This window comes from Psammomys obesus, unplaced genomic scaffold, assembly GCF_907164565.1.
Source record: "Psammomys obesus unplaced genomic scaffold, mPsaObe1.curated_primary_1811, whole genome shotgun sequence".
Classification (NCBI taxonomy): domain Eukaryota; kingdom Metazoa; phylum Chordata; class Mammalia; order Rodentia; family Muridae; genus Psammomys; species Psammomys obesus.
Window position 1 is genome coordinate 5,014,709 of NW_026585587.1, and position 21,488 is coordinate 5,036,196.

At 40.3% G+C, this 21,488-nt stretch overlaps 1 protein-coding gene across 4 annotated transcripts in view; it reads right to left on the reverse strand.

Annotated features, from left to right (window-relative positions):
* Ahctf1 (AT-hook containing transcription factor 1) overlaps window positions 1–20,454 on the reverse strand; it is a 51,773-nt gene extending 31,319 nt beyond the window's left edge. For 2 of the 4 annotated variants that reach the window (XM_055608938.1, XM_055608931.1), the window contains exons 1-15: window positions 20,367–20,429; window positions 16,192–16,319; window positions 13,633–13,886; window positions 11,292–11,472; window positions 10,206–10,413; window positions 8,670–8,786; window positions 7,985–8,069; window positions 6,711–6,861; window positions 5,571–5,703; window positions 5,297–5,478; window positions 4,550–4,611; window positions 4,322–4,450; window positions 3,366–3,456; window positions 1,824–1,913; window positions 447–587 (exon numbers count right to left, since the gene is read on the reverse strand). In XM_055608938.1, the coding sequence (XP_055464913.1) occupies window positions 447–587; window positions 1,824–1,913; window positions 3,366–3,456; window positions 4,322–4,450; window positions 4,550–4,611; window positions 5,297–5,478; window positions 5,571–5,703; window positions 6,711–6,861; window positions 7,985–8,069; window positions 8,670–8,786; window positions 10,206–10,413; window positions 11,292–11,472; window positions 13,633–13,886; window positions 16,192–16,312 (1,945 nt within the window). In that variant the 5' untranslated portion in view covers window positions 16,313–16,319; window positions 20,367–20,429. Of the gene's footprint in view, window positions 1–446; window positions 588–1,823; window positions 1,914–3,365; window positions 3,457–4,321; window positions 4,451–4,549; window positions 4,612–5,296; window positions 5,479–5,570; window positions 5,704–6,710; window positions 6,862–7,984; window positions 8,070–8,669; window positions 8,787–10,205; window positions 10,414–11,291; window positions 11,473–13,632; window positions 13,887–16,191; window positions 16,320–20,136 lie in introns of all 4 variants that reach the window. The other 2 variants (XM_055608955.1, XM_055608947.1) reach the window with 2 other exon arrangements.
* Between the last annotated feature and the right edge of the window lie 1,034 nt (window positions 20,455–21,488).

Consider the following 21,488-nt stretch of genomic DNA (forward strand, 5'->3'; position numbering starts at 1 on the left):
AATTAGGTTTTTAAATGAAACTGTACTTTTTCCTTTGTTGAAATAGCATAATAAAGTAAAACAAACAAAAAAAAGTAACTATTTTAAGTACAAAAATACATGTTAACTTTGAATTTAAATTCTACTAGTGGTAGTAAATTCTAAGGCCACTAAGATGGTCCAGTGAGTAAAGGCACCTGTCAAAAAAGCTAGGAGACCTAAGTTCAATCCCTAGAACACACATAAAAGTAGACAGAAAAGAACCAACCAGAGTTCTCTTGTAACACCCACACAACATGGCACATACTCACTCACATTCACATACACCATACATATATCCACACAGAAGTTAAAAAACTTCATTTGAGCAATAATTTCCTCTTTACACAATGCGTCAGTCACCAAGTAAACACGAAATGTAAGTGAATTAAGTAAAATTGAACAAAACATCTGTATAAAGTGCACACCTCTCTCGGTGATTCCCTGGGCCTCCATTGCAAAACAGCTTAAGACTGTATTAAGGTTGCTGAGAAGCAAATGGCACTGCTGGATAGACTGGATGGTTTGTGGGTCGATGAAACGACAGGAACCATCAAATAATGGTGCACCTTCCAAGGATAAAATACAGTGTTAGTTTCAACACAGTAACTTAGAGTCAATGTACACTTTTCTGAAGACCCATTACCCTAAAAAATGATAGCTTTTACAAATATAAGCTAGGAACTTAGAACTTATAAGCTAAGAACTAAAAAAAAAAAAGCATTTTCAATATAAAACCAGAGTAACATTATGAACTCAAAATAGGTCTGCAGCCTATCTTCGTAACTACAAGTCATAGATATGAATTTACTTTCGGGAGCCATTTAATCACATCAGTACTTAATGTGTGACTAGTCTAAGCAATAACTATCTTAACTTCCAAGTCCCTCAAATCAAATTCTAATTTTCTTCTAACACATTTATAATACTTAAATTTATCTGTACTTGAATTATCCTAGGTCTAAAACAAAACAAAAACCCACAATGCAAGGTCTCCATTAACCAGCACAAACTTAAAACTACAACAATGGCTAAGTTATAGCTAGGTATGGAGGCACACAACTGTAACCCCAGCACTAGGGAGGTAAAGGCTGGATCATCTTTGCCACATACTATGACAGTTATACTATTATAGCTTATGCCAGTAAAAAAGCTTTTGCTAAAATCCTTCAATCACTTTAATATCAACATTTTTTTATAGGTCTGTAAATCTTAAGATTTTACATCCCAAAATAGTAAAACTACAACTGAGCTAGATATGGTAGATAATGCCTGTGATTCAAGCACTCAGAGACCGGCTCAACTCAAGTTCAAGACAAGCATGGGCTAGAGCAGGGCTTCTCAACCCTCCTAATGCTGCAACTCTTCAATACAGATCCTCATGTGACTCCCACCCATAAAACTGTTTTCGTTGCTACTTCTTAAGTGTAATTTTGCTAGTGTTATAAATAGTAATATAAATATCTGATATGTGACTCCTGGGGTTGTTTAATCCCCAGGAGCTGGACTGGGCTGCAGAGATGGGTCAGTGGTTAAAAAGTTCTGAGTTCAATTCTCAGCAGCCACACGGTAGTTCACAACCATCTAGAATGTGATCTGATGCTCTCTTCTAGTATACATGCAGATAGCACTCATATACGTAAAATACACGAATAAATCTTTTTTAAAAAGCTACTGGAATAATGAGGTTCACAACAGCAAAGGTATTAAAACCTTGTCTCCAACAAATGTTCTGTGATTAAAACATTAATCAAGAATAGCTTTTAACTATTAAAATTTGCCCCAGATCCAGATTTAATACTCACAAAGCCTGTCAAATTCTTCTTTTGTGAGAACCACCTTATTCCATGTCCACTCAAGAACAAATCGTAGATTAGCAGCAGAATTGGGTTGTTCTTATTTGTATTTATAGAAGAGAAAAGACAAAGAGAATGATTACCAACTCTAAAATGAAAATTAGCCAGGCATTGTGGTGCACATCTTTAATCCCAGCACTCAGGAGGCAGAGGCAGGCGGACCTCTTTGAGTCCAAGGTCAGCCTGGTCTACAGAGCAAGCCCAAGACAGCCAGAGCTTATTACACAAAGAAAACCAGTCTTGAAAAACAAACAAACAAAACAAAAATAGAAAATTAGTAACTTTGCAGGAGGAACCAGCAAGCAGGAAGAAAGCACCTTAGCTAAGTTCACAAATTTAACATTAACGTCTACCAAATGTATCTTGTAGCACCTCCTCACAGGAGCAATAATACTTAAGGTGCTGAACGCGGTTGAAGAGGGGGAGGCAGTGATTATGAAGAAGAGCAATAATACGAACTGGAAAGCAATCTTTAAAACAACACAACAAAAGAAATAGACCATTAGTCTTAAAAATTCACTTTAGAAATTTAAAATTTAAATATTTCAGAGACTCAAAACATGCTAGACATGATGGCACAAGCCCTCAATCCCAGCATTTGGGAGTCAGAGGCATTCAAATTTCTGAGTTCAAGGCCAGCTTGGTCTACAGAGCAAGTTCCAAGACAGCCAGGGATACACAGAGAAAACCTATCTCAAAAACAAAATCCCAAACAACTCAAAACACACACACACACACAAAATGCTGTATTCCCCCATTCACAATAGCTCTAAAAACAGTTCTGGAACATTGGCAGGTTTTCAAGTGTTGTTAACCTTCGTTTGGTAGGTGAGCACCTTTTGTTTTCAAATAAAATAAATGAGTTAAAAAAAAAAGATGCAAGCTGGGTGAGGTTTTGCAGGCTAAAATCTCAGCACTCAGGGAGGCAGAAGCAGGCAGGGTCTGTGTTAGGTGGAGGCCATTGCAAGCTCAGGAAAGCCAAGGCTATGCAGAGAAACAATGTCTCGAAAAAACAACTAACCAAGCAAACAAAACACAATGCTTTCTTTCAAGTGTTTCACAAGAGATCATTATGGGGCAGAGCATGTATATGTACACATACACATGTAAAGAGCAAAAGAGATACAGACAATACTGTGAATGCATCTCTAGGGACTTTAGCTGAGCGGAAAAAGTGTATGAAAATTTATACACTACACTGCATGATTCAGTTTACAACCATATAACAAAACCGTAGCAGTAGAGAGCAGATTAGTGCTCAGGCACAGGGCAAGAGGGAGGTAGATATGGGGGCAATGTTTGGGCTCTTGGAAAATTTACACAAGATGTTTGCTAGACTATCACTGGGGGAGAAGCTGGTATAAAGCATACACAGACTCTCACTGTATTATGCCCTACAGTTTTATGTGAATTTAAAATGATTTCATGAAAAAAGTTTAATTAAAAAGTAAAACTATGAAATGTTTTATTTTTACAAAGTGAAACTGTTACCTTCTATTATCCACGTTCTGATGTAACCAGTCAACAGTCCCAAGGAACTTGTCTGAATTGCTGCTGACAATATAGCTTCTAATTGTTCTTCCTAAACCATGTTAAAGAAAAAGACTGTATGAAATCACAAGCTGTGAAAGGTTGGAACATAGTTATGACCCTCTAGTTTGGCAATAGTCAGACAATAAAGCACATGCCCAAAATTCCAGAACTTGGGCTAAGACGAGAGGATCTAAGTCTGAGGGCAACCTAGGTGAAACAGTGGGAAAAGAAAGGACAGTAATATGCAGCATTGGTAAGGAGATGGGACAATCATAACACCCAGAAAAGACTCATTTATATGACATCCTCAATGAAACCAACTAGACAGCTAAGGGCACCTCATGCTGTTTGTTCGTACTTTTAGTGGTAGTACTGGAGCCTAAGTCACAAGCAAGCACTCACTCTCCGACTAACCTATTCATCATCCTGTCCTCTTTTTATTTTAAGAGAGTCTCAGTAAGTTGTACAAGAAAGGCTTGTACCAACTCACACTGGCCCAGCCCAACTTTGATCTTGTTACCTCAGTAACTAGGATTACATGCTTGCCTTGCCAAGCCCAGCTCTATGTGTGACTTCTTAAAAGTTATTTTGCTGGCATCTCTGTGTGTACCATGTGTATAGCTGGTGCCAGTAGCAGTCAAGAAACCATCATCAGGTCCCCTGGAACGGGAGTTACAGATGGTTGTGACAAGGCACGTTGTAGGTCCTGGGAAATGAACCAGGGTCCTCTGCAAGAGTAACCGGTGTTCTTAACCATTGAGCATCTCTCTAGCTAAGTTAGTGGACGTGGAAGCCAAATCCCAAGACCACAGCTATTGATCCTTGAACATGAAAATACAGAATGAATACAGTTCCACATCACTCGCTTTTGCAAAAAATATATTCAAAAGATAGGATGTAGTTAAATATCTCACCTGACTTAAACTGGAAGGCTGAACATCAATAAGTCTTGGTGAGAGGAGGCCAGCAACAAGACATCGGTTATAACTATCAGGAATGACTTCTTTAAGAGATGGTCCTGATTTCTTTAAAAATGTCAAAGTCTGTAATAGAGAAATTAGTCCAACATCAGCCATCATCAATTCAAATTTAATTTAAGAAATACTCAACACACAAACAGCATGTAGTTAATTCATACATACCTCCTTCTGAAATCCAGTACAAGTTACATGGATAACTCCAGAGTTTAACAAACAAGTGGCATCTAAAAAAGAAAAAAGATTTTAAAATTTGAATTATTTCAAAATTATATTATACCAAATTATTACATAGAACTAATCAAAATTATTCTTAGAGTATTATAACCAAATGATTATATAGAATGAATCAGTTCTCCCCCTAAACAAACAAACAAACAAACAAACAAACAAAACACAACAGAACAAAACACCAAGCAGGGTTTCACTGTGAACTCCCAGCTGGCCTTAAACTCTCAAGAGATCCTCCTGCCTCTGCTGGAGTTAAAGGCATAGACCAAGCACACCCAACAAGAATAAATTTGTTGCTGCTGTTGTTTTTTTGAGACAGAAATTCTCTATGCATCCCTAGCCATCCTCAAACTCAAGAGATCTGCCTGTCTCTGCTTCCTGAGTGCTGAGATTAAAAGCATGTACCACCACTGCCCGGCAATTATAAATTCTTAAGAAAACCTTTTCAGAGATAGTGACAAACTTTATCACTAACATATTAACTGACATTTTCTAAAAAGGTTCAAAACAGTATTAATTTATAAACACTTAAGTTTCTTTTGTACATGTAAGTGTATCAAAGAATTTATGTAAGTTAAATGACAGTGAAATATGGACAAATGACACTACATATAAACTGATATAGAACTGACATTTTATAATTATACAGTATTTTCTTCAAAAATTTATAAAAACACATACCAAAATTAAAAGTACTTGGGTTAAAAAACTGCTCAGGAGGTGGGTATGAAGGAGGAACCCCTCGGCTTAAACTTCTCTCATGTACTAATATGTCCAAGATGTGATGTGGAGAAGTCCTACTCACAACTGAATCCAATGACCACAATGCAAAATAAGAGCAATTATGCAGAGATTCTCCTGATCTAAAAGAAAAAATTTAAAAGTATTGTGACACTGATCAGCTACACATGGCCATATCTGAAGGAGAAGGGGCGAGAAAACAGAATAATCATACCTCAGTGAATCTGGCATCTGTGCATGATACCAACGATTTATGTCAAAAAGTCCTAAATATACAGAAGGCTTTCCCTGTCCATATATATTCACTTGCCAGGTAAAGACAGAGACACTAGTATCAGGGGAGAGAGCTGCAAAAGAAAACACACACACACAAAAAAAACCCAATTACTTTTCAAAAACAGAATAAAGAACCTAAATGTAAACCACAACAGAATCCCAGTAAGATTTAATTCATATTTCAGCATTTATCAAACCATTTCTCAAGTCTCACTTAGACTCTGATATTACTCTTTAGCTATTAGGATGTTCTCATCAGAACATTCTATCTTTACTTGTTTCAGACAACAAAGTACAAAATGATTTCTGGGAATATTCCCCCCCAAGATGGTACACAGCTAGCACCAGAAGTTAATCCAGTACCCAAAATGGATATCCTTAAGCACTGAGGTTTAATTTTTTAGAGGAACTTAGCTTAGCTCTAACCATACGGGGAAGGCAAACACACACAAATACCTAGACCCGTGGTAGGAGAAGGGCACCAGAAGGGGCCTCGGCAGGGAGACAAAAGTAAAAACCTCAGACACCACTAAAGGCAACTGAGAGGAAAATGTCGAGAGGGAGTAAGAGAAATGACACGGTAAACTGACTGACGTGTTCATTTGGATGTAAAAACAGGATCACAAACTAAAAAGTGGGAAATATGACAGTGGGGCATCCATGGGATGAATGAACTTAGCAGAAGAATCTGTGACATAAGAGTATCACCTACTGAAGGAGAAATAGGACTAAAAAAATGCAAAAAAAAAAAAAAAAAAAAAAAAAAGTTAAAGGTTTAAAAAAATCTACCCCAGGATCTTTACTCAGAAGAAGGAAATTAAAATAAAGGGGGGTGTGTGTCAAGGTAAACACAGCATGGCTCAAAATGACAAACTGTACTAACGAAAATGGAGATGTACTAACTAAAATAGCTGATGTCTCAGTTCTGCAGTTCTGTATGGCAATCCAGAGAGCAAGAAAGACCTAAAAGACTGAATAAATGACATAACCAGGATCTTAATTTTCAACTTAATTAATCAGTATTTCTGACATAAATGTTAAGTCATCACACAAATAGTTAAAAGAGTATTTAACCAACCTTCTCTCATACTTTCTTCCCTGTCACCATGAGACGGAAATCTCTCTATACTCTGGCATCCCAACAATTTGGTATTACTAGTCTGTCCCCTTAAGGGGAACATGCCACCTGCTAGATCCAGCGTGTATCTTTCTTCGCAGTATTCTAATCCCTGCAACATAAAATATGCACAAATTTTAACACTATTCTAAATATAAGTGTTTTAAAATCAAACATTCCTATATTAAGTTTTTCCACACAAAAAGACTTAAAAGATCTAATCACTCTGAAGGCTATAAAAGTATAAACAACAATAAATGTAGATACCAAGCTAGAATTACATTCTCAAAAATGATTACCAGTAACTGTTCTGCAGTTGTATAAAATATGGGAGCACTCACACATACTAGCTGGAGTACAAAGCGGAACACCATAACCAGCAAGTCTATTTCTGTGTTCTCAAGTCAATTCTTAAGAATAGGGTTTTTTGCTCAGTTTTGTTTTGAGACAAAGTCTCTCTACATAGTCCTGGCTGTCCTAGAACTCGCCTTGCCTCAAAAGAACTGAGTATTGATTCTTAAAAGAGAAACTTTTGCTCACTGAACAAGAACAGTTTTTACCCACCCACCCCTCCCTCTTTTCAAGTCAGGGTCTCTCTGTGTAACTGACTGTGCTGGACTCACTCTGTGGACAAAGGTGGCCTTGAGCTCCTAGAGAATTACCTGCCTATGCTCAGTGCTCACATTAAAGCCACGTGCCACTAAGCACAGCTTAAAATTCTCTCATCACAGATTCCCTTAAAATCTAACAAAAGGTTGAGATGCTCCCAGAAAAAATTGTTATCATTACAATTCATATTCTCTAAAATCCATCCAGATACCTAAACATTTAGTTCAGAAAGTCTGTTCTAGAGTTTAGAAAATATAGCTATTTGTAACACTTCTTTTTTAAATTTTGGAAATTCAGTTAGACAAATAAGTAGTCATCTTCATGTATACACCCTGAAGTTATTCATGGTGTACTTTCTGCTTGATATATCAGAATAAAGTTAGGAGTATTTCTCCTGGGTAGTACAATTAGGTAACAAACTTGGGGGGAAAAAACCACCTAGAAAAATTTAGAGTGCTGCAATGGCAAAATAGGTGAAGGGCATTAGAAAGCTCAAGCTCACTAACCTATTCCTTCTTCCATTACAAGATGAATACAGCCTTAACTTGAACATGAGAGTAACTTCAGTATGTTATCTTTTATAAGAACACAAAATAGACAAAAATAATATTCTAATAACCACTTACCTCATATAAGATTTGCCCTGATGCCAAGCATTTTCTATCACCAAAAGCGAGCTGAAGCAGATGCAAACTCAAAACATCCCCTTCACTGGAAGAAAGAGAAATTACCCGAGACACTAAAACACGGAGCCTACATCTTATCCTCCCATTTTTTTACATAACACATTGAATGCTGCTGACTAACTGCAGTTGCACAGAATAGATTTTGTTTGTACAAAATGTAACTAATGCAATATTTGGCATAGTAAACATGCCTTTTATCCAATATTCTCTCTTAGACATTCCTCTCTCAATAAGTGTATTTTAGTTATGTATACGGCGACCTAAAACTATCAACTGCCTTCCCTACCTTCCTTTGTACCACACTGACTCCTGGACAACAAGAGTATGAACAGACTCATCCCATGGCAAGTGCAGCGAACATACCTTCAGAGACATGCCCTCCACTCTTATAAAGATCACACCCTATACAAGAAGAGGGCTTTGCAATAAGGACACGAAGCAAAGGCACCAAATAAATCAGGCACAACGCACACACAGCACAACATGTGGAGCTATCACAATATGACAGTGGTTAATATAATTCCAACATTGCAAAAGAAACAATGTGTTCCAGTTTGACTTCTTTACTGCTTGCTCTATCTCCAGCCTCATGACCCGCACTTTTAGAAACCACAGGCATACTAACCTATCTTGTGTGGACTGAACAGCCCATAAGTAACAGCAGTTACGAGGATCATTCTCAGGTTCTTGAAAGACAACTGCATAGACAGGAACCCTTCCACCTTCTAACTGTGTATAATACCTAAAACAAACAAAATAACACACTGCTTATTTTCAAATTAAAGTTTAAGGTTTAGAAGAAAGTACCTGATCTAAAAATCTGGGTTAAAGAGACACTATACAGTTGCCTAAATTCAGTGATTTGGGGGATATGGCACACAATGCACACCATTCCTGTCATTCCTCAAAGCGCACCCTGAGAGGCAGAACAACTGCCACAATAATCCAACTTGTTTGCTTTTTCAGAGTCTCATGTCACCCAGGTTGCTCGCAGACTTGCCACACAGCTGAAGCTGGCCTGACACTCACCATTCTGGCTCCGTCTCCATCTCCCCAGTGCTAGAGGCGCGATACCCCGCTGTCCCTTGCGTTTAAAGTCAATTTTCTACTATAAAAACAATAGATGAGGGCCCATGAGATGTCTCAGCCCGTCAATCATGTGCTACCAAGCCTGATGGCCTGACTGCAATCCCCGGAGTCTACATGGTGTAAGGAGAAGAGACTCCTGAAATTGTACTAACCGCCATATGCACCGTGGCACATGTAAGTCTCCCTCCCCTTCACAATTTAAAAATTAGAGACAAGAAAGGCAATCAGTAAGAAACTAAAAAGTTTTCATGAACAGCTTTATAAGCGTGATAAGCCAAAAAATAAATGTTAAAAAAAAAAAAAAAAAACAATGCTGTAAATGTAACATTTTTCCAGATGCTGTTTTAGCAGCAATTCAAAAGTGGAGCTAGTAAAAGGTTGAAATGAACGAGAACAGAGGACAACCTATAAGAAAGACAAAATACCCAAAAAACATACCAACATAGCTGGGGGAAAATAAAGGGTAAAGAAACTTAAATATCAAATAGACACGGGCCTATCTCTTACCTAAAAACTACAATCTGGTATTTCACTTGCTGCTTGCTTCATTATCACAAGCTGCTTTACTTCCATACAAGTTTCAGTTCAATTATATTTAAGGGAAATTTAACAGCATAAAAAACTTACTAAGTATTCAATAATTGACTTTTATTTAAAAAAATCCCAAGAACACTTAAACTGTTGTTTTTAATAGATTACAGAATTCACACTACACACATATGCAGTTTATTCATAGATATACTTGATCAGCAAATGGGCTATCACAATTACTGTAATAATGCCCTCACCCTTTTTTCTTTCTTCTCTTTGAGCTAAGGTACTGTAAAGGCCAGGGTTGTATGGACCTTGCTTTGCTGTCCATGCTGGGCCCCAATCTTGATCCTCTACTGATACTTTATAAACTCTGAAAGAACCAACCTAAATTTACATTCTGAATAATTTCCTTATCAAACTATGACGTATTAAATTATACACACTGTCATTTTTCTTATACTAATTTTCAAATATCTGATGCATTATACTTAAAAGAAATGATTAATCATCAACTAAGAGGAAAAAAAATTATACTTACTCTCTTTTCATGCTTTTCATGTTCCAGAGTGCTAAGTAGCCATCAGAAAAACCTACAGCAAGCTGATTTGTCCTGCTAATATAGCTGAGAGTAGAAATGGCTATTCCTGATGGGCTTACTAACTGGAAACACAGGTGGCGCCCTTCTCTCATCACACTCTCTCTGATGTGTGGTACTTCAGCTGGAATACCAGTGATAACTTCAAGGTCTAAAATAAAAGACAAGTAAGATTAAGAAACTAAGTAAGGGCCAGCAGAGTTCAATTCCTAGATTCCACATACAGGTGTACACTGGGGACTGTCAAGATGGCTCACTTGATAAAAGATACCCGTCACTAAGGTTTACTGACCTGAGTTCAATTCCTTAGACCCACATGGTAGAAGCAGAGAACCATCTCCTGCAAGTTGTCCTCTGACCTTCACATGTACACAATGACACATATACATGCACACAAAATATAAGATTTTAAAATAAAGACAGGAAGGAGAGAACTGAATCCAAAAGGATGTCCTCTGATGTCTCCACACATGTATACAACTCCAGTTCCCAGAGTACCTAACCTCCTGACCTAATCTTCTGACCTCCACAGGAACCAGTATATGTAGGAAAAAAAAAAAAATCACACATAAAAATAAAGTAGATCCTTTTAGTATACATATGGAAACAAACCATTAGCCTTTTATCATTTCTTCCTTTTCACTTTTCTTGAGAAAGAGTCTCATTAACTAGGCTGACCTGGCCTAGAGCTTTCCAGATTCTATGCTACCCTGATCTCATTCATAATACTGCTGCCTCAATAACCCAATCTCTACATTTTTCAAAGTCTACTTTACTATATTGACATTCCAATAAAGTAACGTGACTTATCCAAGAAGACTACAGTGCCAGGTACACACAACAGAAGAAATTTCTATTTGAAAAAATTAGGAGGCAGATAACTTGAGTTCAAAGACAGCCTGATCTACAGAGTTGAGTTCTAGGACAGCCAGGGCTACACAAACCCTGTCTTGAAAAGGCAAATTTTCCATTATGCCACACATTGAAATGCTCAGTTTTTGTTTCCCAATAAAAAAATAGCTCAATTACCTGATGCCTCTACTTCATTTTGACTACATGACAAGTCATCTAAACATAGGTCAATCAGAAGGATCTGTCCAACATCAGTTACTACAGCTGCCACACCAAAAAGCCATCGAAGACTTGGATGTAAATGCTGAGTGCTTGCGCTGGCTCCTCCGTGATTAATTATAGGCTCGATAGCTGTTACCTAGGAATCAGAATATGTGATCAGAAGCTAAATCAACTGTACAACAAATAAGATTTGATATCAAGGCATGTTAGTAACTTAAACAGACTTAAATATTATTTTGAATCATAATTTGCATGATATCTATGAATGTTAGAAAAATGGAAATTCTCAAATATACTTCAAAATTATGCTATTATATCAACATAATAAAAAATGAAAATTAGGGAGTTGAGATGGCTCAGAGGTTAAGGGCACTGGCTGCTAAGCACTTCCATAGGTCCTGATTTCAATTCCCAGCAACCACATGGTGACTCCCAACCTTCTGTAAGAAGATCTGGTGCCCACATCTGATATGCAGGCACACATGCATGCAGAACACTGTATACATAATACATAACTCTTAAGAAAAATGAAAATTAACTGATGTTTCTTGATAGCATGGTTTAGGCTAGTCATTTGTTAGCTAGCTCATTTTGTTTACATAATTTTTACTGAAATACATACAATTATCTGTTTAAAGATGAAATAGACTGAAGCTTGGAACACAAACTTAAAAATTATAAGGCAGAGAACTCTGTGAATTCAAGGCCAGCCTAATCTACCAAGGAAATTCCATGACAGCCATGGCTGTACAGAGAAACCCTGTCTCAAAAAGATAAAAAACAATAGCCCCATACATTTGAATGTTTAGCCACCACACAGTAGAACTGTTTGAAAGGATTAGAAGGACTAGGAGGTATATCCCTGTTGGAGTAGGTATGGCCATATTGGGAGAAAAGTATCACTGGGGGTGGGCCTGAGATTTTAAAAGCCCACAACAAGCTCAGATTCTCTCTCTCCTTTGATTGTGGATCAGGATGTAGATAGCTCTCAGCTATTTATCTACCATGCCTGTCTGCCATGCTCCTTGCCATAATTATAATGGGTTAAGCTTCTGAAACTCTTAAGCAAATCCGAATTAAACGTGTTGTCTTGGTCATAGTGTATCTTCAGAGCAACAGGAACAGTGACCAAAATACTTCCCAAATAACATAACAGCAAAAAAGCCAATAGTCACAACAAACAAGATGTTGTGTTTTTATCAAAGGTGTAAAACCAGAGTTGGAAAATGGCTCAGCAATTAACAGCAATGGCTGCCCTTCCAGAGGTGCCACATGATGGCTAACAACCATCTTTAATTCCAGTTCTAGCAGATTCAATGCCCTGTGAGTACGGCATGCACATAGTACATAGACATATATGCAAGCAAAACATGCATAACACATTCAATTTTAAAATCTTCTTAAAGATTTATTTATATATTATGTTTACAATGTTCTGTTTGCATATATACCTGAACTCTAAAAGAGGGTACTAGATCTCATTATAGGTGGTTGTGAGCTACCATGTGGTTGCTGGGAACTGAACTGAAAACCTTTCGAAGAGCAGCCAATGCTTTTAACCTCTGAGCCATCTCTCCAGCTCCTTTAAGATCGTTTTTAAAAAAGATTTTATTTTATATATGAGTGCTCTATCTGCATGTATGCCTGCATGCCACAAGAGGACATCAGATTCCAGTATAGATGGTCGTGAGCCACCATGTGGTTGCTGGAAATTGAACTCAGGACCTCTGGAAGAGCAGACAGTGCTCTTACCTGCTGAGCCATCTCTCCAGCTCCCTCAAAAATCTTGAAAGGGGTACAGACTGTCTAAATGAGTTATAATCTGCTCTTTTTTTTAAGACAGGGTCTCACTGGGTAGCCTTGGCTATACATAGTTGAATGATGACTCTTGCCTTGAACTCAAGAGACCCACCTGTCTCTGCCTCCTGAGTGCTAGGATTAAATGAATGTCCTACTATACCTGGTCATCTTAAATTTTTGAGGGGCCAGTAAAATGGTTCAGATAGTAAAGCTACTTGCTGCCCAAGGATGCAAGCCTGACAACCTTAATTTGATGCCTGGAACCCAAATAAAGGTAAAAGGAGAGGTAGGTCTGAGTCCCACAAGTTGCCCTGACCATCACATGAGCATGTACGCCCCTAAGTAAAGGATTTGAACTGTATATTGAAGGTGATCATTACATGAAAATATATTAATTGTAAATGTAAAGTTCAATTAGTTTTTAAGGTAAGAAGAACATCTTATAAGCTTTCAGCCTGGAAGGGAAAACTATCAAGGAATCTTAACCAGTACATACCCTTCCAGGAAGAACAACTGCTTTGACCACTCTTGATATGCCCAGGTCATAAAGACAAAGAATGCTGCCGTCGGCTTCTTCCAACCCTATTAACAATCCAGTTCTCTTATGCCAAGAGAACTCTTTTACTGCAAGGACTACAGGACGCTGTTCATTTACTCCACTAAATCTGTATGCAGACAACCGCTCCCCTGTTAGAGAGTTTACAACTTCTAGTTGTGGACCACAAGCTAAGCATGCTAGTCCGTTTTTTCCTACGAAGGAAAAAAAAGAAGCAAAATTACTGCTTATTATAATATCACTGCAACATAACAAATCAAGTAGTTAGCTCTTTTATAACCCTTCTTTTATTATACAAACTATTACTAACCCCTCCTGAATTAAAAGCAAAGCACAATGTTCCTCAAAAAAATAAAGAACTACAGCAGTAAAATCGTGCAGTAGAGATTGGGCACATTGGTGCCCAAATTCATAAATTTACTCAACACAATCTAATGTTATCTAGCCACTACGCAGCAACAACAAAAAAAAAAAAAAAAAAAAAGAGAGAGGAAAGAGAAAGCAGATATTGTGAAATGATACACACTAGTTGGTGACTGTGAAAAGAATGGATTAAGAGTTTCATCTTGTAAAGTGAATAACTAAATAAATTAAAAAGTTTCATCTTACAGACAGAATATGATTTACTTATTGATGGGTAGATATGAAGTATAAAAAAGAATTAAGAACAGACCCTATACTGGACATTGGTGCTGCATGCTTATAATCCCAGTATTTACGAGACTGAAGGAGAACTATATAGTGAGACGTTTCAAGAAATCAAACCCAACATCCTACATTTCCACAAGCCACTAGATGAAGGTAACTGCTCTGCTACCATGAAGATGCCCATTACTGTGTAACTATTTTTTCTAATGGAAAACCTACCAGGAGAGGGAAGGTTCATGAGACCCAGAAAGTAAACAAGCTGTACACAGCTGAGAAAGCTTAAACTTGCAAGAGTCATGGGTTCTCTTCCTGAGAGAAAGAAACCGACCAACAGAACTGATGACAGATTGTAAATTGTGTAGAGGACCCCAGGGAAGCAACTTCCATGTTGGGGATGGCTTTTCAATGATGCAGCTGCCTTTGAGTCACCTCTTTTTCTTGTAATAGCCATCACTCACACTCCTATAATTCCAATAAATTCACAAACCTAGTGTAATCGTTACTTTGGTCTGTTGTAGGTTACCATCTGTATAAGCAGTAAGTTCTATGTCCCCAGGAAAAGCCCCACACAAAAAAATGCACCCAGACAGCTAGACGCAAGAGCTCCTAGTTGAGGGATACTATGTACTGGTTATGAAGATAGCATGACACGCAGCACAGTGGAGACCAGAATGCCAGAGCTCAAGGCTCCTTTCTAAACTTGCTATGTGTGCATCAGGATCACATTGATTAGCCTTTCTATTCTCAGCTACACAGATTAATACTTACTTAGAAAAGTTTTTTTGCAATAAAAAGCTGTCATGGAGCCAGGCGCAGTGATGCACACCTGTAATCCCGGGAGGCAAAAGCATTCAAATCTCTGAGTTTGAGGCCAGTCTGGTCTAGTTGGTGAGTTCCAAGACAGACAGAGCTACATAGTGAGACCCAATCTCAAAAAAAAAAAAAAAAAAAAAAGAGAGAGAGAAGAGAAGAAGAACAAAAACAACAAGAACAAGGAGGAATCTGCTGCTCTGGTACAGTTCTGTTGTACCACACAATTCAAAAGATAGTATATATCTTATTCAGTGAGATTCCTTTTCTTCACTTCCATGGGATAGGGAAAGTTTCAGTGCCATTAGGTCCCATTAGGTCTGCAGCCAACCAGGACCAAAAGTGGACCTGTTCGGTAGGTACTAGGAGGACAATCTTAGCACAGCGCAGGCCCAAGGCCCTCACCTATGTAGAGTATCTCCTCTAGCAGCCCACAAATGTAGCAAGAAGCACACAGAGGAGCCACTGCAGTGGTAAAATTGAACAATTGAGATTTAAAACAAACTAATATATATTTGTCTTACAAACCAAATTGGTAATTTTTCTGTTTTTGCTGAGTGTGGTCACTGCACACCTTTAATCCCAGCAGAGTCAAGCAGATCTCTGAGTTTGAGGCCAGCCTGGTCTACAAAGCAAGTCCAGGACTGTCAGGGTTGTTACACAGAGAAACCCTGTCTCAGAAAAACAAACAAAATTTTTTAAAATAAGTATCTATTTTATTTATGTGTGGGTGTGTTTTGTCTCTATGAGGATATGAGATTGCCTGTGTAGGCCAGAAGAGGGTGATCTCGTGAAGCTGAAATTACAGGTTTGTGAATGGCTGAACAGCCCAGCTCCAGTCCTCATGATTAAGCAGCAAGTGCTCTTAACTGCTAACCCCCCCACCCCCGCATTCATGTGTGTGTATGCATGAGTACAGGTACGGGTTATCGGTGTTTGGAGTAACGGAAACTAAACTAGGACCATGAGAAGGGCCAGGCAGCAAGTGTCTTACCACTGAGCTCCAGTCCCAATTAGTGACTCATCAGCAACCTTATTTACCTGCAGCAAACTTTCCACGAAGCACAGACTCTAATGTTATCTCATCTTCTCCAAGAGCTTCAACAGTCACTTCCGGGAACTGCAGGAGATCACTAGTCACTTGAGCTGTTAAGTCTTGCATACTTCCACTGTAAACATTTTTTTAAAAAATGAAATTATTATGATTATTTGTTCTATTGTATAGTATATTTCATTATTTCTAATCAGAATAAATATGAGGGAAAGCAAGTCACATACAAAAGTAAATAAAAGTGAAATAATTATACACATATGGGTCCAACATCTATAAAAATCAATTTCCTAAGAAACTATTTCTTTCAGGCAGCCTTAGGAATATATTCACAAAGCCAGATGTCCTGAGGATAGCCTTTATTCCTGTTCTGTGACAACACTTCTGTGTAATTCACCTCACTGCCCAACCTTCAGAGAGAGAGCAACAGCAGACAGAGCAGTAAACAGGGACAGGCCCATACTAAGAGTTACCTCTTTTCCATACTTTACTCCTTTTCCTTTTTGTATGCTGGGATTGGCCCAGTGCCTCTAAACTAACATCTTCAACCCTGAAAAAGGTTTGTTTGTTTGTTTTTCCAGTAAAAAAGAAACCTAAATAATGTCCAGATTCCCCAGAAACTGCAAAAACGGAATCTGATAACTATCTTTTACTAGATAGAAAAAAAAAATCTAAATTATAATCTTTAAATCTAAATTATAATCCTTAATTTCTACTATACAGAAGACTAAAGTCCCTTCATTTGTAAATAACCAAAAAGTAGGGCTGGAGATGTTGCTTTTGGGGAAGACACAGGCTTGGTTCAGCCACCCACACGGTGACTCACAGCCACCAACTTAAGTCCAGTTGCAGGGGAGGCAATTCCTTCTGAATCTACAGGCACCAGGCACCCAGTGAGTGTGCAGTTCACCTGTATCCACGGAGGTAAACACCCATTCGCAGAAAACAAAACCAAGAGTTCTGGTTAAACTGAAAAATATCTTTCTCAACGAGATAAAAAGCAGAGCGGAAAGGGAAAAAGGGACAATGAGAACTGAGAGACAAGCTGACTTTGGTCTTGAATGTTAATTATCAAATCTAGTCCTGGAGACCCTATCTTGTTGTTTAATGCACTGAGTTCCAAAGAGGCAGACTCCTCAGCTAGACATGGTGACAGACCTATAATCTTGGTATTTGGGAGGAAAAATAAGGAAGATAGCCACAAGTTCCAAGACAGTCTGGTTTACGTTCTAGACAAGCCAAGGTTTTACAGCAAGACCTTCACTAAAAATAGAGAAAGCTCAGTGCTATACCAGAGCTTAATGCAAGTCTATGCTGTCAGAATTACTATACAAGGTCATTAAACTTGTTTCTTGAGCAACAGCCTGAATGTCCAAAATGGTAAAGCAGGTTAAAAAAAAAAAAAAAAAAATCACTTGAAAGAGACAGTAAGACTAAGTTCAATAGAGAGGAGGAGAAAATACGCTAGATGAATTCACAGTTCAATTTCAGGAATTACAACAGGAAGTATAACAAAACAGGGAAAAGACTAGGAAATTTGGAATGAAATCCAATCTGAATTGGCCTACTACTATTTGCAATTAGACAAAAAGGGAGAAGAGCTTGCTATGTATCATAAACTGCCCTCAAACCCTAGGACATCCTTCTGTCTCTCCTTCCTGAGAAATGGAATTAAAGGTGTATGCCATCATACACTGTTACAATAAACATTAAGATATAATTTTAAAACCCCTCAATATTCTGCATCTCTTATTTTGAAAATATCACTATTTCATTATGAAGAAAATTTATAAAGCTAAGAAATTAAATAACATAAGCAAGTTTCTGGAATGAAATATTCACATTCCCAAAGTAACTGAGGTCTACTGACCAAAACTGAACTCTAAACCTATTTGTTAAGTATCTGGTCTAAAAAAGTGGATAAATTCTTTCCATTTTAATACAAATATTAACCACTCATCGCTTTACTTTTTGTTTTCAGACAGGAGTTCAGGAAGCTCAGGCTGGTTTGAACTTCTCATGTTTTCTGCCTCCATTTGCCACATGTATGATCCTGCACCAACATTCTTGGCTATCCACTTTTAAAACACTGTGCTGAGAAAGATAGAAGCCAACAAAGGGCAGGGAAGAACTACATTCTGACCTCCAGAAGTTTACATTCTAGAAGAGAGCATTCATAATCAAAGTTTCAGATACAGAATAAATGCTACAGTAGAGATACATATGCTGTGAAATCCTAGGAACAAACAGATTTAAAAGAGAGAGAGTACAGACAAAAGGTGGTATAAGTCAGGGGCAGGATTTGAAACGTGAGAATTTTTAAAACGTTAAGCTGGTACACCAAATTGAAGATAAGCCTCCAAACATCAAACGGCTTTTCTCGAATATGAGAGCCCAGGCCTGGTGCTTACTTTGTAAGGCTGAAAACAGAAAATCCGTGAGATAAGACTGAATGGATTAGACAGGCTACAGAGACCTTTAAATCAACCTAGAGAAGGAACACTTTATTCTTGGGAGTCCCTGTATATTTACAAAGTGAGAGTCTAAAAAGGGTAATATCTTGTTAAGTGGAGATCTGTGCTCCAACTGTAAACGTTTACAAAATAAATTGTGCTAGAGATTGGTAACAGTTTACTACCAAGTTACTCTGTGGCTCTGGCCAGTGTGTAATCCCAGCTATTCCAGGGGCTGAGGCAAGAGGAGCTCAAATTCGGAGACGGCCTGGCTACAAAGTGGTAACTGTCTCTAAGAAGATCTTGGAAAGTAAACAGAGAGTAGCTCAGTGGTAGTTCCTGCGCTTAACACGCGTGAGGTCACAGATTTAACCCCCAGAACCAATAAAAGTACAAACTAAATCACAAGATATGGTCTTCCCATACCTGCCATCACCGCCCGAAATAAGTAAACTCACCCCAACAACTTGTCTTAGGAGAGGCTGACAGTTACTAAAGCTCACTGAAGACTGTTCTTAAAGCCCATGGATCCTTCAGGATATCAAGAAGAAAACTCAAAAGTACGTTTTGTTCTTATTAAAACAAAACAAAACACGTTCTTTCAAAAACGTCTCCAACTATCTATTAAAACAAAGCCCATCGGCCTGGACTGGACCTCGGTGGTGGAGCGCGAGCTTAGTACGCGCATCGATCACTGGCCTCAAAAATAACAACGCTCACTTTCCTGTAACAAACACACCTCTACAGAATGGATGCCGTTTCCTTTGGGAACCAAAAATCAACCGACCCCATGCCGGGGGCACGGCTCGGCGGTACAGCGCTCGCTCGCCTGGCGTGTGTGAGGACCTGAACGCGGTCCTCCCTCCACGGTACCACACAGAAATGTTCCGCAAAGTCAACAAAAGCCGCCGGTCTCAACTGACCACATGTAGCTATCCATTCAAAAGGCACAAGTAACAGACGCCCCCGAGAGTCAGCCGAATCGGGCCCCAAACCTCGCAGACCAGCCCCTGACACGGTTATCCTAAACGTCCCGCACCAGACCCATTCACGACCCGCACTCGCGAGTCAAACTTTCTTCCCCGCCCAGGGCTCATCCAAGTGAAGCACAGGACCGTGTGGAGGGCACACCGACGCTGGAGAGACCCGGAGGGCCCGCGGCTGCCAGCGGGGAACGCCCCAGAAAGGTCTCCATCGCCCCGCTACACCACGACGGCTCGGGGTCTCGAGTCGGGCCCGCCCCGGGGGGCTGAGGTGCTGCCCACGGGCGCGGGAGGTGAGCGCGGAGACGGGACCCTGCCGCCATGTGCCAGAGCTCGCCGCCGAGGTTATGTAACTAACGCCCGAGCGCTGGAACGAGCCGCACCGGTCGCGGCTCGCGGACGCCGCCGCCCCGCGCGGCGGTGCACCCGGCCTAGGCCCGGGCCTCGCCGCCCCGGCCGGCCCCGCCTCGGCACGCGGGCCTGCGGCTCCCCGCCCTACCTGAGCCCCGCGGCCCAGGCCGCCGACTGCCGCGGCGCCGCTGCTTCCGTGCGGTCCGTCACAGCATCTCCCGGGAGACACGGCCCGGCGCGCGCCCCCGCCCGCGGAAGCCGCTCCTCGCTCGGCCGCTCGCCGGGCCCCCTCAGGCCCCGGCGGCGCCTTGGCCCAATCCCGGCTTCCAACTCCGCCGCGGCCCGCGCCGCGTCCTCCCCGCCGGCGACTCGACTTACTAGGCTGGCACCGCGCAGGCCGTGCTCTGCGCAGTACCCCGGGCGCACTGCCCGAACCCCACACGGAGCCTCTCCGCCGAGGGAAGGAGCGCGGCCAGGGCGGGGAGAGGAGCGCAGATCGCGCTGCGGGGCCGACTTCTCGCGAGGGTTCCGGCCTCGGGCGCCGACTCCGCGGGAATTTTCAAACCTTCCCTAGTAGGCCTGGCGGAAAGGGAGAAAAGGGAAACTGCGTTGGGAAGAAGGGTTCATTTACGTAAAGCAGGGTCTCCCCGCCTCCTGGGAGTAGATGTGGGGGAAAAGACTACAAGTCCCACCATGCTTTGCGCGATGGGCGTGGTGTGGGGCGTGGCCGGCATCGGCAAACTAGGGTCGGGCGTAAGCCTGTGGTCCGTTCTGCTGGTAGCCAAGCAATAATCTTTCTTCTTTGACTGTTACATTGCCTTCTTGTTTTTGCGTTTTGTGCTCCAACTTTTCATGCAAAAAGCGTACCTCAGACTTACTGAGAAACTCTTACTCGTTTTTTTTTTTGTTGTTGTTGTTTGTTTGATTTTCTGAAAAGCAGTATGCTTACATCGCCTAGCCTAATCTTTTGTCATGTATCTGGGTGGGGCTGGGAGTTCTCTGCTGGCAGAGAGCACGTGCTTGGCATGTACGAAGAAGCTCTGGGCCCCATTACACCAAACCTATGTTACCTTTTTGATTGGTTAGTATTGAGAGACCAGGAGTTAGACCCCCTGATAGGGAGATGGGCCGTGGCGAATTTCCAGGATGGCCAGCTTCTTCCCCAGCCTCCTGACTTAAGACAAAAACCTGAGAGGTTTTGTCTTCTACTGGCAGGACCCCTGCTAATGCCCTGGTTTAATAAGTTCAACGCCTGGTCAGGACATGTCACACAACAGTGGCGGATCAATCAACCAACCATCCTGTCTGTCTTCAAACTGACCAGCCCTAAAAGAAGGGAGGAAGACTCTATAAAGGTTTTACAACCTCTAGGCCTCAAGAAGAGATTGGATTTTTCAGCCTCCAACCCCCTGCTTTTCAGAGGGTCTTTTTCTCTGTGTTTTTTCTGCTTGTGTGTCTTTCCTAGACTCCAGGAAACCCCTTTCTTAAGTGCTAATTCTG